We start from the raw sequence: 15,134 nt of genomic DNA, 5'->3' as shown, positions 1-15,134 counted from the left end.
AACCACCTTACTAAAATAAATTTAAAAGTCTAAGTACGGCAGTGTCTTTGGTCCATTGATCATTCAGGAATCTGATGGCAGCCGGGAAGAAGCTGCTGAGTGCTTATCTTTAGGCTCCTGTTCCATTTTCCCGATGGTAGCAGAGTGAAGAGGGCACGGCCTGGGTGGTGGGGGTCTTTGAGGATAGAGGCTGCTTTCTTAAGATTCTGCCTCTCGTAGATGTCTTCAGTGGAGTAAAGATTGGAGCCCATGATGTCGCAGGTCGAGTTAACAAACCTTTGGAGTGCTTTCTTGTCCTGAACACCTCTGTACCAGACAATGATGAAACAGCCAAAATGCTCTCCAAGGTACTACAGCACCAGAGACCCTGGTTTGAATCGCAGCGGTCTGTAGGGAATTTGTCATTCTCACCTGTGCGATTTCCTCCAGGTGCTCAGGTTTCCTCCTATGTTCCAAAGACATAGGTTAATTGGTTATATGGGTGTAATTGGGTGGTGCAGGCTCATGGGTCAGAAGGGCCTGGTTATCACATTGTTTCTCCAGAACTAAAATATTTTTAAAACATTGAATATTAGAGGGGATAGTTTTCAATGAGAGGGAGGAAGTTTAACGGGGATAAGGGAGACAGAGTGGGAGGTGCCTGGGAACATGTTGGTGAGGGAGGTGACAGGTAAATGAACATGCAGGGAATGGAGTAATATGGAGCCCAGCCAGGCAGATGGAATTAGTGTTGGTTGGCACAGACTCTGTAGGCCAAGGCACCTTGACTCTGCCTATGTTCTATGTCATGATCACTCTTTGCCAAAAGTCCCTTCACCATGAAGCCCTCAGCCCAAACGTGAATTCCGGAGATGAGATGAAAGTTCGGCAACAGCGCAGCATTTGACAGAGTGGGGTCTCACGGAGCCATAGTTTAAAAAAAAAATGGGGTCAATGGCTGGAGTCATACCTCTCACAAAAGTTGTGCAGGTTGAAGGTCAATCATCCTGCCTTCAGGACTTCAAGTTCAAGTTTGAGTTTATTATCATCTGACTGTACACAAATACACAACCAAACAAAATTACATTTCTCTGGACCATGGTTCATTCACAATGCATATATCACATAAAATTAAATATTACTGTTAATAAATTAATAAAACATAATTCAAAGTTAATAAACTATACTTCAAAGGGGGCAGGGTATAATTAATTAGTTTCACTGCCTGAGAGAGAAACCTGCTACCCATTTTGAAAATTCTGAACCTCCTTCCAATGAAAGTAGGTCAAAGAGGTTGATGGATGGTGGAAGGAATCCTCAGAATTAATCTGGGGTCTCTGTATGTAATGCTTCCCGGTAAATGTTATTGAGGGGAGACCCCATGATCTTCTCCTCAGTAGGGTCTTGTGAACTGATGCTCTTCAGTGTCTCCGAAGGAGTTTCTCAGGACAGTGTCCATAGTAGTTCCTTCTATCACTTGGCTCAGAAGGGGGAGATTGGGTGATGATTTTTAAAATTTAATTTTATTAGAAAATCCTTTTTGGAGGGTCGGAGGAAACCAGAGTAATGTACCTGGAGAAAAGTCACACAGGTCACGGGGAGAACAGTGCCAGATTCCAACCCTGATCACTGGCACCATAATAGAGTTGCACTAACTAGTATACTGTCCACTGGCCACCGTGACAGAGGTGCACTAAAGAAAAGGTACAAGGACTGCCTAAAGAAATCTCTTGGTGCCTGCCACATTGACCACCGCCAGTGAGCTGATATCGCCTCAAACCGTGCATCTTGGCGCCTCACAGTTCGGCAGGCAGCAACCTCCTTTGAAGAAGACCGCAGAGCCCACCTCACTGACAAAAGGCAAAGGAGGAAAAACCCAACACCCAACCCCAACTGCAACTGTGTCTGCCTGTCCCGCATCGGACTTGTCAGCCACAAACGAGCCTGCAGCTGACGTGGACATTTACCCCCTCCATAAATCTTCGTCCGCGAAGCCAAGCCAAAGAAACTAGTATACTGACCGTGCCACTCACAATGGTTTTCAGTGTTGGTCTCATCAGAATCAGAATTTATTGGCATGAACATGTCACAAAATTTGTTTTACAGCAGCCAAGCATTTAAATGAACCATCTTGCAAAATTAATAGTGCAAGAAAAAGAAAAAGTTAAAACAAGGCAGTCCCTTTGCTTCATTGTTCATTCGGGAATCTGATGCAAGCGGGGAAGGAGCTGTCCTTTGTGCCGTTGAGTGCATCAGCCAATTGCCCTGTTCTATCTTAACCTGGTTCAATTGCAGATGCCACCAACCAAATGGGCACGGACTTGAATTGTGGGAGGGAAGGAAATCTCTTTGGTAGCAATTGCAAGTTGCCCAAGTGTGCAGGTGAGTGGTAGGATCTGATGAGAGTGATTGGGGAGGTGGGCAGAATAAAATGGGATTCGTGCAGTCACAAATCCATAGAGAGATGCTGCACGGAATGAGGCTTTTGGCCACTGAGTCTGCTCCAACCATCAACCATCATTTACTATATTAATTCCTTTTTACTCTTCTTGCATTCTTCTCAGTTCTCTCCAGATTGTCTCTCTTTCTCCCTGTGCCTATCTCTCTCTCTCTCTCTCTCTCTTTTCAACCACCTGCCTCTAACTCCATGCCTGATGCACACATTTGTCCATCACCCTTCCCTGGTTTATTTCCTTGCCCCTCCCACCTCCCCTCCTTATCTTGGCCAACTCCCTTCTCCATAATCAATCTTGATCAAGAGTTTCAATGTGGGGCATCAACAATTTGTTTCTCCCACGGGTGCTGCTCAGCCTCCTGAGTTCCTCCACCAGATTGATTTTTGTCATTGAAACACCCCCCCCCCCCCCCCACCACCCCTCCGAGTTCATTGAGAAATCTGTAAGATTCCTGTTTCTTTACACCTGATAGGCTGGTGTTCCTTTCACCTTGCCCTCAATTAGATGGACATGAACTTCTGTAATTAGTCTTGTTAAAGGTGATGCAACCTGCAAATTCCATGAGAGGAAACTCTGCATGAGCCATTCTCAAAGCTAAAAGATACCACCAAATATCTTTACTTTGCAAGCATTCCAGCTGAGATTGGAAAAAGTGGTTGAAAAAAGTTGAAGTAATCTGGCTGAACTTCCCCTCCAACATGCGAAGACTGTCATTGGAAAATGTAGCCAACACTGCTCTCTTCTGTCTGGAATCTGTTACTGCACTTAGATATCATGTTTGTAATTTAAGCAGAATAAAATGCTAATATCCTTTTGCTGGCAAAACCTTATCTTCTATTAATTAGAAATCAGTAAATTTTCTCATCTTATTCCTCCACTCATTGTTGCCAGAAGAATCTTGTGACACACGTTCCCTGCACCATTTCCTACATTGCAACAGTTTAAAAGTACTTTAAAGGATAGGAAAATCTTGGAGACACGCTGAAGGTGGGGAAAAATACAAGTTTGATGCAAATGTCCACCCTTCCCAAAGATAGTGGAAGTTTGTGATTGACTGACCACTGCTGGGTTTGCAGGAGACAGACCATGAGAGAAATGAGAGAGGAACAACGCCATCTTCCTCAGTGATGGAATCAGTCGCATCATGCTGGTACAATCCCCACCTTACCTTAGACTCAGTACTTCTGTCTATGAAGGCAAATATACCAAATCCATTCATCACCATCCTATCCACCCGTGTCTTTGTTTCAGAGAACTATGAACTTGAACCCCAAGGCCTCTCTGTTCATTAATGCTCCTAAAGCCCTTTTGTAATGTTCTGCCAGAATCTGACCTCCCAAAGTGCATTGGCAACAACATTGCTGGAGGGATGTGGTGGCAACAGAGAGAGTGCAGAAGAGAATCACCTGGAATGGAGAGACTGGATAGGCTGGACTTGTTCCCACTTGAGGATGAGTGACGATCTTATGGAGCTTTACAACATTACGATGGGCAGAGAGGACAGATAAGTTCAATAATTTTCCAAAGACACCCAAGTTTAGAACCAGAGGAAATAGGTCAAAGTTAAGAGGGGGGGAAATTTAAAAGCATTCTGAGGGTTATGTTTTTAACATATTAGGGCAGTGGTTATCAGGAGCAAACTGCAAGAGGAGGTGAAGGAGAGTGTGGTGATACACCCCTAGCCTTCTGTAGGGGGGTGACGTGTGTACCTGCAGGAAGATCATCAGAGGACAGACCACACCTGGCCGGCTGTCAATCGGCCAACCTGAATGGACCAAGCCCCACCTGGCCGGCTGCCAATCATCTGCCAGGATATAAGACAAATTTGTCACGGAGTTACAGTTAACTACAGCAGAGATTTTAAGTAGAATAAAGCCTGTTGTTCAGTCTTTGAATCTTGTGTCCGCTTATTGTCACTACAGTGCATCACAGAGAGTGATACAATTACAATGTTTAAAAGACATTTGGGCAGGTCAGATTCTTGGTTAGGAAAGGAGTGGGGGTGTGCGCGCTAGTTCAGGCAGATGCGATTAGTGCAGATAGGCTTCACAGACAGCATTGGTGAGATGGGCCAAGAGGACCTATTTCCATGCTGTGTGTGTCTATGGTCCTTGTGTTTATCATGTGCTGTGCTGAATGACATTGGAAATTTGTGATGGGGTGCTTGATGGCCAGCACATACAAAGTGGGCTGAAGGGCCTGTATCGTGGTGTATGAATCTGTGACTGTGATCTTTTGGTCCACATGACTTGCACCTTCCCTTCAATTTTGCATTCTGGCCTTAAAGGTCCAGGGCTTTGCATCCAGATATTTGTGTCATCAAGTCCATGGTCAATGGCTTTGGAGAAACGTAGATGCATGAAACGTTCCTGACTGCCTCAGTCATTTGCATTTATCACCAGCAGTAATATCGTAAAGTGGGTTCCCTCTTGCCGGACTGCATCACAAATATGCCTCCTCGTGAGACTCCTCAGAAAAACCATGCAAACTACAACCAGACTTGCACTTTCCTCGGAAAGAAAACTTTGCACCCCTAGCTTCACATTACTCATTGTGGCCCCTTTACTTCAAAATTAACTACATCTGACACAAACTAGGGAGGTGGTCATCTTAAATTGTTGAATTCACTATTGCATCCTGCAGGGTCTAACATACCAAGGTAGAAGATGATGCTTTCCAACCTACATTAGACCTTGTTGGGGCAGAGTAATGAGAACTCTGATTGAACTCTGGAGGAGGGAGGGGTAGAGAATTAGAGCGGCAGACAACTGGGAGCTAAATGTCACTCTTCCAGGCTAAACAGATGAGTTCAGCAAAGTGGTCACGTTGTTGTGGAAACCAGACCTTGAGCATCTGACGACAGGGGTTGTTTGCATTTTAGATCCAATGGTTAAAAATCTGATGTAAACGATTCAGATCTGTTGCTAGGCAGCTGTGGATTTTTTTCCTGTCAATCCAGGTTTCTAATTTGGTGGTCGAACATTTAATGTTGTCTGTCCCATTTTTATTTCCAATGAAAGAGCATCTGATGTCAGGTCCATTCACTTCAGATCAAGTGACAACTCTGTCCACACTGAAGATCTACAACTAAGACACCTGCTGCCATTTCTGTTTGATGCTCTTTCAGATCGAATCAAACTTCTGACATCAGGTCTATTGGTACTTCACACCTACTGGTGGGTGTCAAACAGTTCTGCTACCATCTTTCTATCTAACGGAGGAAGTATCTGACTTTAGAGTGCCAATGGAAAAGTTGGCTATCTGATTTCAGTTCTGTTTTTGTTCTATTTCCAACAATTGGCTATCTAACACCAGAAACCCTGGAAATTTTCTACATGTGAGTGGTGGAAAGTGTGCCGACACGCTGCGTCATGGTCTGGTATGGGGGCACCATTATCCCTAAGCAAAAGATCTGCAAAAGGTAGTGGACATAACCCAGGTCATCATTGGCAAAACCCTCCCCACCATCAAGTACATCAGCAGCAATCATCAAAAATCCACACCAATGAGCACACACTCTGTTCTCACTGCTACCAACAGGAAAGAGGTACAGGCCCTACAAGGCTCGCACCACCAGGTTCAGGTACAGCTGCTACCCCTCAGACTCTGCAATCAGGGATTCACTGAAGGACTCTTACTTGGGTTTACTTATTTACTTGTGATTTTTTTGTTATTCTCTCGGTATTGCACAGTTGGCTTCTTTACATTTGTTATTGCTTTACAGTTTTTTATTTGTAACCATGATTACACTGTGTACAGTTATTTTACACTTCCAATAAGTAGCAACTCTGCCTCACCTTCAGAAAAAGGATCTCAGGGCTGTATGTGATGAAATGTATGTACGCTGACAATAAATCTGAAATCAGTGTCAGTCGTGTCCATCTTTGAGATCCAGCTTTATTCTTTGAGACTGTGAAAATAAGTAAGTCAACAAAACACCTTCAGGCTCAGAATCTTCAAACCAAATCAGACTGATTTAAATGACGCCATTGTTCCCACCATCCTTCAGGACCATTTCCAGATGGACTTACTTTAGCTTTTGTTGCAAGATCAGTAGCAATATTTTCCTTGAACTTCAATAGGTAGAATGATTGTTAAAATTTCAGACCCTACATTTGAAGAGGGAATTCTTTTCCACTGAGCATCAAGTCAACAAATATCATAATTGGATGGACACAATTAATAAATATATAATATTTTTTATATTTTTATTATAATCAAAGTCTTCTCTTATACACATATTGTTGCTGTTCTAATGCTGCTCTACATCTTAAAAGTACTTTGGAACTGTTGTTACAGTTACAGGGTGGCCACTGTTAGCACAGCAGTATTACGGCACCAGCGGCCCCATGTTTAAATCCAGCGCTGTCTGTAAAGTGTTGGTACATTCTCTCCATGTCTGCATGGGTTTCCTTGAGGTGTCTCGGCTTCTTCCCACCCTTCAAAACATACGGGGTTGTAGGTTAATTGGGTGCAGTGGCTTGTGGGTTGAAGGGCTTGATACTGTGTTATACTAAAAAAAGAAAGGATTAGGGAAGACTGCTGGGGGACAGTTAGAAGGAGGACATAGCAAGATGGGAAAGCATACATTTATTAGGAAACAGAATTTTTTTTTTTAAATGTTTGCACTTTGAGTACGTGGGGCCCATAGCAGGACATCTTTTATGTGAATGTCATCATTCTTTCTGAAGCAGAAAAATTTAAGTATACCTTGATTTTTTTATTTATTTTGGCTCTTTCCAAACTGCTGCCTCAGACGTTGTAGATCAATGATCAAAGTACAGTGGGAAAGATGGAAGCTTTCATGACACAATTCTGCAAAACAATAACTCAAAAGCAGTCAAACCAGCAGAAAGTCGATGACTTCTACAGATTCGGATACCCTGTGCACATACAAAATGACATATTGTCTGAATATTGTCTCAAACACAGTCTGAAGACTAAAGCAAGTACATCTGAAATGTTTCTCCTCTTTAATGAGAAGCAAAATTAAAATGCATTTAATACCATCTGATCCTTTCAACTGAATATCCTCCATTGTAGCTACTGCTTGTGACACGAGTTACCCACAGTAGAAATAACAGGATAGTTAGAATGAATATGTGGCTTAAACAGTGGTGTAAGAAGGAAGGTTTCAGATTCTTGGGAAATTGGAATCGGTTCTGGGGCAGATGGGACCAGTACAAATAGGATGGTCTACATCTGGGCAGGGCCGGGACCAATGCCCTAGGGAGTTTGTTTGTTAGCGCTGTTGGGGAAGGTTTAAACTAATGTGGCAGGGAGGGGGGGGAACAAGTGCAGAGAGATGGAAGGATGTAATATGAGGGTAGAAGCAAAAGGTAGAAAGGTGAAAAGTAAAAGTGGCAGGCAGGTAAACCTGGGGCAAACATCAAAAAGGGCCACTTTTCAACATAATGGTAAAAGGGATAAGAGGGTGGAAAAAAACAAGCCTGAAGGCTTGGTGTCTCAATGCAAGGAGGAATTGAATATGCAGATAGCTATTAATGAATATGGTATAGTTGGTAAACTGCCTCAGGATCTTCGTGATGCCACCATCATCACCCTGTACAAAAACAAAGGCGAGAAATCAGACTGCTCAAACTACAGGGGAATCACGTTGCTCTCCATTGCAGGCAAAATCTTCGCTAGGATTCTACTAAATAGAATAATACCTAGTGTCGCTGAGAATATTCTCCCAGAATCACAGTGCGGCTTTCGCGCTAACAGAGGAACCACTGACATGGTCTTTGCCCTCAGACAGCTCCAAGAAAAGTGTAGAGAACAAAACAAAGGACTCTACATCACCTTTGTTGACCTCACCAAAGCCTTCGACACCGTGAGCAGGAAAGGGCTTTGGCAAATACTAGAGCGCATCGGATGTCCCCCAAAGTTCCTCAACATGATTATCCAACTGCACGAAAACCAACAAGGTCGGGTCAGATACAGCAATGAGCTCTCTGAACCCTTCTCCATTAACAATGGCGTGAAGCAAGGCTGTGTTCTCGCACCAACCCTCTTTTCAATCTTCTTCAGCATGATGCTGAACCAAGCCATGAAAGACCCCAACAATGAAGACGCTGTTTACATCTGGTACCGCACGGATGGCAGTCTCTTCAATCTGAGGCGCCTGCAAGCTCACACCAAGACACAAGAGAAACTTGTCCGTGAACTACTCTTTGCAGATGATGCCGCTTTAGTTGCCCATTCAGAGCCAGCTCTTCAGCGCTTGACGTCCTGCTTTGCGGAAACTGCCAAAATGTTTGGCCTGGAAGTCAGCCTGAAGAAAACTGAGGTCCTCCATCAGCCAGCTCCCCACCATGACTACCAGCCCCCCCACATCTCCATCGGGCACACAAAACTCAAAACGGTCAACCAGTTTACCTATCTCGGCTGCACCATTTCATCAGATGCAAGGATCGACAATGAGATAGACAACAGACTCGCCAAGGCAAATAGCGCCTTTGGAAGACTACACAAAAGAGTCTGGAAAAACAACCAACTGAAAAACCTCACAAAGATAAGCGTATACAGAGCCGTTGTCATACCCACACTCCTGTTCGGCTCCGAATCATGGGTCCTCTACCGGCACCACCTACGGCTCCTAGAACGCTTCCACCAGCGTTGTCTCCGCTCCATCCTCAACATCCATTGGAGCGCTCACACCCCTAACGTCGAGGTACTCGAGATGGCAGAGGTCGACAGCATCGAGTCCACGCTGCTGAAGATCCAGCTGCGCTGGATGGGTCACGTCTCCAGAATGGAGGACCATCGCCTTCCCAAGATCGTATTATATGGCGAGCTCTCCACTGGCCACCGTGACAGAGGTGCACCAAAGAAAAGGTACAAGGACTGCCTAAAGAAATCTCTTGGTGCCTGCCACATTGACCACCGCCAGTGGGCTGATAACGCCTCAAACCGTGCATCTTGGCGCCTCACAGTTTGGCGGGCAGCAGCCTCCTTTGAAGAAGACCGCAGAGCCCACCTCACTGACAAAAGGCAAAGGAGGAAAAACCCAACACCCAACCCCAACCAACCAATTTTCCCTTGCAACCGCTGCAATCGTGTCTGCCTGTCCCGCATCGGACTGGTCAGCCACAAACGAGCCTGCAGCTGACGTGGACTTTTTACCCCCTCCATAAATCTTCGTCCGCGAAGCCAAGCCAAAGAAAAAAAAAAAAAAAAAAAGATAGTTGGGATCACAGAGACATGGCTTCAGGGGGACCGAGTCTGGGAGCTCAACATCCAGGGATATTTGATATTCAGGAGAGATAGACAGAAAGGAAAAGGAGATGGGGTAGCGTTGTTGGTTAGAGAAGAGGTAAACACAATAGAAAGGAAGGTCATTAACTTGGAGGATGTTGAATTGATGTGGGTAGAGCTGCGAAACACTAAGTGGTAGAAGATGCTAATGGGAGTTGTGTACAGGCCACCTAACAGTAGCAGTGAGGTTAGGTATGGCATTAAACAGGAAATTGGAAATACGTGCAACAGTTATAATGGGTGGATTACATCTACATGTAGATTGGGTGAATCAAATTGGTCAGGGTGATGAGGAAGAGTATTTCTTAGATTGTTTTCTAAACCAGCATGTCAAGGAACCAATGAGGGAAGAGGCCATTTTAGACTAGGGATTGAATAATGAGGAAGGGTTAGTTAGCAATCTTGTGTGAAGCCCCTGGGGCAAGAATGACCACAATATGGTGAAATTCTTCATTAAGATGGAGAGTGACAAAGTTAATTCAAATACAAAGGTTCTGAACTTAAAGGAGGATAGCTTTGATGGTATGAGACATGAATTGGCCAAGATAGATTGGCAAATGATATTTAAAGGACTAATGGTGGAAATGCAATGGCAATCAATTAAAGATAGCTTAGATGAAAAATAACAATTATACATCCCAGTTTGGAAAAAGAAAGAATAAATCAAGGAAAGTCGTGCATCCGTGGCTAATGAGGGAAATCAGGGAGAGTATCAAATCCAAAGAAGCAGCATATAAACTAGCCAGAAAAACAGTATTCCTGAGGACTGGGAGAAATTCAGAGTTCAACAGAGGAGGACAAAAGGATTAATTAGGAAAGGTAAAAGTGATTATAAGAGAAAGATAGCAGGAAACATAAAAAATGACTGAAAAAGCTTTTATAGATATGCAAAGAAGGGCCAAATGGCCTACACCTATTTTCTACGTTTCCATAATATTGATTAAGGTGTATGCACACTGAGAGGACTAGGAGCGAGTAAAGAAATAATTTGACATTAATGTTTAGACAATTTCAGAAGAGCCTTCTGACTCACAGCTAATGAGATCAACTTTAACCACAAACTTTGTCCATGATTAATACTGCTCTCACTGCTTTTTTTCTTGCAAATTATCCTGCTATTGTTGGGAAAAGTTGGTATAGTTTCAGCATTCAGTTATTATCCTCTCTTTTTTTTAAAAAAAGAACAATTTTCCAATCTGTAGTTGTCATTTTCTTCAATATGTCTGAAATCACACTCTTCAGTGGAATTATTTACTGAGTTTTGGTTGGCACAAATATCTCAGACTATTTCCAACATTTCCTTACATTTATTTTCACTTCCAATTGGCACACGTTTTAAGAATCATGCAACAGCAAATCACCTGACTGGGAACGAACCTTAAACATTTATACAGCAAAGATAATCTTTTCCGTTACCCCATTGCTGCATTGGGATTAAAAACGTTTAAACGTTGAGTGGTAGACACTTTTTTGTAGAAATTAAACCGAGCCATGTTCTTCTGTTTAAGCTTTTAGACCACAAAATTCATTAATTCATTGCCTGTTTTTAATATGAAATTAAATCATCATTTGAATAATATTATTTGCTGTCATAGTTCCAAATAACTAGGACACAGGCTTGAGCTGTGGATATGGATATAAAGATTTAAGCTAAAGCATTTAGCTGCCATTCACTGTAAAACATTTATTCCACATTAACCAGTCATTAAGTCACACAACCAGAAATGATTGAAACTGTATTTAATGCTGAAAATAAAGGAAAAAAAAGTATCAAATACCAAATCTTTGCCATTGTAGGAACATGGGAGCTCTAAGTTTTACTTCATAGGATTTGTAGAATAGAAGACAACTTTTATGTAAAAAATTGGTTTTGTAATCTCTCGCACAAAAATAAAGCAGGACAGAAGCAAAAGGAGGAAAGTTGAATTCTTTTTGATGGTATCAGTGAGGCAACTATTGAGAAGATTCCTCCGTCAGTTCTTTCAAGGGTTAATTCCAGCATTAGAACAGTGGACCAAGGGCTTTCGTGCGGACATCCCATTCATCGTTGGCTTGCCATTCTCAGCAGGGGTTCTACGCCTCCCCCTTGGGGTGGTGGAGCATTTAGGTAAAAGCCTTGTTTTCACCTCGCATCATTTTTTTATGTAGTCGGTAGAAGTAAGGAAGAAACTAAAACTTGACTGCCTCATAGGGAAAGGGCCCCATAAATTTTGAACTGTGGGGGTGGGAGTGGATGGTCTATTCTTTTTTCTATCCATGTTGGCAAAATGAATTCTTGTGAAGCCATCAAACCCAAATAAAAGCAGGGCAGGGAGTCGCTCATCTATCTGTGCCAGTCTTAACATGATGGAAGCAGCTGTCAATGTCATTTATATTGGGTTATAACAACAACTTTTGATTTCCCTCTGCACCTAGCACCATTAGAAGAGATTTTGCTCCAGTCCTCAGTGCCTACCTCTTATTTATTGCTGGCTTCAATGGTGTTGCCAATCAGAGAGAACAGAAGCCCAGCAAGTAGAGCCAGAGGAGCCCCAGCACCAGCTGACATGAAGGACCATCCATACTGCACATCGACTTGGACGTTCTGGCAGGCACCTCTTCTCTCGAGTAGTATGTATTGTTCCAAATCAACAACAAATTCCTTCCACATCACAAATAGAAATATCAGGATGGAAAACAAAATTCCTGCAAAGTAAGAAATCCATTGAAATTCACCTCAGAAGGCATTTCCAGCTGTTAAACTCCCACTGCCAGTTGTTACGATTGGCAATTCACACATTCAGTGATTATATATGGGCATCCGCAGAAAATGTGAGGAATTTCACATCACCAGCAAAGGTGGAATGCACCAAGGATGTTAATTAAATGTTTCTACAGTTATGATACGCTATCGAGCAGAAAAGCAGGCAAAAAATATAAAGGCTGTTTAACAGGCTTTATTCCATATAAACTTTCACAGAGCTGGCTGTGAGCATTGGCTGTGCAAAGCTCAGAGCCTGACCTCGAGGGGCCGGGTATAGCTTATGTCCCGGAGGGTGATTGGCAGTTGACCAGATGGGGCTTGGTCCATTCAGGTCAGCTGATTTACATCCAGCCAGGTGTTGCCTTCTGCAGGTACACAGCTTGCCCCCTCCAGTATGCTAGTGGTGTATCACCACAACATGTTGGTGGGTGAGGGGGGGGGGGGGATGAACACACAAGAGACTGTAATCTGGAAGGAAAAAATAGCACAAGAGCAAATCAACAGGTCCAGCAGCATCTGTGGAGCTAGAGAGATGGTTGATGCTTTGGGTTAATCAAGTCTGAGAGTAGGCAATGTGAGGATAACTTAGTGGTTAGAGCACTGGTCTTGTAAACCAGGGGTCATGGTTTCGTCCCTTGCTGGGCCTCATGCTGGGGCCTCATCTCTGTGAGAGGCGCTGGAAAAAGTGACAACTGTCTTCCTTACAAGTTAAAGAACTTCATGCATGTTACATTCTAAATGTAGAATTACCTGACAATAATGGAACCTTGACCTTTAGAGGTGAGAGGGAGGGGTCAGATGGGAACTGGCAAGTGATAGGAGGAGCAATCTGATGTCTCATCAGATTCCAATATCTGCAGATTCCTGTCCTCCATAGCACCAGCATTCACCGTCTCCCAACTCCACACCTGCAGCACCCATTCCTCTCTCATCATTCCCCACCTCACAGAATATTTAACCCTATGATCTCCTCTTTCTAGGGCCCATAGAAAATAGAACACTACAGCACAAAACAGGCCCTTCAGCCCATCTAGTCTGTGCCAAACTTATATTCTGCCTAGTATCATTGACCTGTGCCCCGATCACAGGCCTCCCATGCAAATCAACAGGTCCAGCAGCATCTGTAGAGCTAGAGAGATGGTTGATGCTTTGGGTTGATCAAGTCTGAGAGTAGAGAGGGAGCCTATCCATTTTTATTTCCTTAAATTTCAAAAATCGAGCCCACATTTACCACTTCAGCTGGTGGGTCGTTTCACACTCTCACCAATCTCTGAATGAAGAAGTTCCCCTGATGTCCCCTTTAAACATTTCACCCTTCACCCATGTCCACTTGTCTCTCCCAACCTCAGTGGAGAAAGCTTGCTTGCACTTATTCTATCTAAACCCCTCGAACATTGACATTGGAAAACTGATAAATGTCGAGAGCAGCTGTTTTGAAGACGTTCATTAACTGGCATTCCCGTCACTTACCAGCCCCCACCTGAGAGCTGTCTAACACTTACTGCTGGCACAGACAATCTGCTCTTCACCCATGTCCACTTCACCCATGTCCACTTGTCTCTCCCAACCTCAGTGGAGAAAGCTTGCTTGCACTTATTCTATCTAAACCCCTCGAACATTGACATTGGAAAACTGATAAATGTCGAGAGCAGCTGTTTTGAAGACGTTCATTAACTGGCATTCCCGTCACTTACCAGCCCCCACCTGAGAGCTGTCTAACACTTACTGCTGGCACAGACAATGTGCTCTTGCTGAGGAATGAAAATGGAATAGAACATTGTTACATCATCAGCAAATGTGTCCATTTCTGACCTTATAGAACATAATGGCACAAGAACAGACCCTTCATCCCATGTTTCTGAGCTGACACCATGCCCCAAATTAAACTAAAACTCTGCTGTCTGCACATGATCACTCTGTTCCTCTGACCTGAAACATTGAAAATTATTTTTCTACCTTGGATGCTGCTCGACCCGTTGAGGACCTCCAGCAGATTGCTTCATTTTTTTTGCTCCAGATCCCAGTGTCTGCTGCCTCCTGTGTTCACGCCAGCCCCCCCAATCTTAGTTACTGAATCTAGAGATCTCAACAATTTTCTCACCTCCAGGTGTGGACATTCTCTGCAGGCCAGAGTCTTACAACTTAAAGGAAACTCCGAAGCTGTAGATGCTGGAATCTTGAGTAAACAAAGACAACCTGGAGGGATTTTGTGGCTCAGGCAGCATCCACAGAGGAACAGACACTTGACATTTTGGGTGATGACCCTTTACAACACTAGCCTATTGTCCCGAAACTGTTCTGTGAGGTTTCAGGTGGATGTAAATCCAGATGCTGTCAGATGCCTGTCTTAAACAATCATCGATGCAGCCAACAATTTGACCTGTCTTTAGTCCTGCATGTCTTAAGGGGAGAAGCCCACACCAACACAGGGAGAACGTTCAGTTGTTGTCACAGCCCCAATATCTCCAGGGATCTAAGAACTCATGAGTCATCAGGTATAGGGTGCGGGGAGGAGGGCAAGTTGAGATTTTAATCGAGAATATTCAGCTGTTGCCTTGATCAGTCTCCAAACAGTCATCGGGGTAAACTGATGGTGAAGCTAGTGGTCACTCATTTGAAGGTGTAGGGTAACCTGACCACTGATCCCACCCCCTGGATTGAGGGGAAAATCAGCATCCGCTATATTATTGATATAC

General features: G+C 43.7%; 1 protein-coding gene and 1 long non-coding RNA gene across 11 annotated transcripts in view; one reads left to right on the top strand and one right to left on the bottom strand.

Moving 5' to 3' along the window:
• The window catches only part of LOC138740661 (uncharacterized), a 174,583-nt gene that overhangs the window by 77,196 nt on the left and 82,253 nt on the right, over positions 1-15,134 (top strand). The window lies entirely within an intron of this gene.
• Positions 1-15,134, bottom strand: part of LOC138740660 (transmembrane protein 182-like) — a 101,156-nt gene that overhangs the window by 50,560 nt on the left and 35,462 nt on the right. The window contains exons 5-6 of one of the 10 annotated variants that reach the window (XM_069893632.1): positions 12,151-12,380; positions 6,295-6,345 (exon numbers count right to left, since the gene is read on the bottom strand). The exons of 1 other annotated variant lie outside the window; for it this stretch is intronic. In XM_069893632.1, the coding sequence (XP_069749733.1) occupies positions 12,154-12,380 (227 nt within the window). In that variant the 3' untranslated portion in view covers positions 6,295-6,345; positions 12,151-12,153. Of the gene's footprint in view, positions 1-6,017; positions 6,346-6,618; positions 6,949-7,145; positions 7,251-11,467; positions 12,381-15,134 lie in introns of those variants that run through there. 8 more of the 10 variants (XM_069893635.1, XM_069893631.1, XM_069893636.1 and 5 more) reach the window with 8 other exon arrangements.

The sequence above is a fragment of the Narcine bancroftii genome, chromosome 8, assembly GCF_036971445.1.
Source record: "Narcine bancroftii isolate sNarBan1 chromosome 8, sNarBan1.hap1, whole genome shotgun sequence".
Lineage (NCBI taxonomy): Eukaryota > Metazoa > Chordata > Chondrichthyes > Torpediniformes > Narcinidae > Narcine > Narcine bancroftii.
Note: the sequence above shows the minus strand (reverse complement) of the source record. Positions and strands in the feature narration are given on the sequence as shown.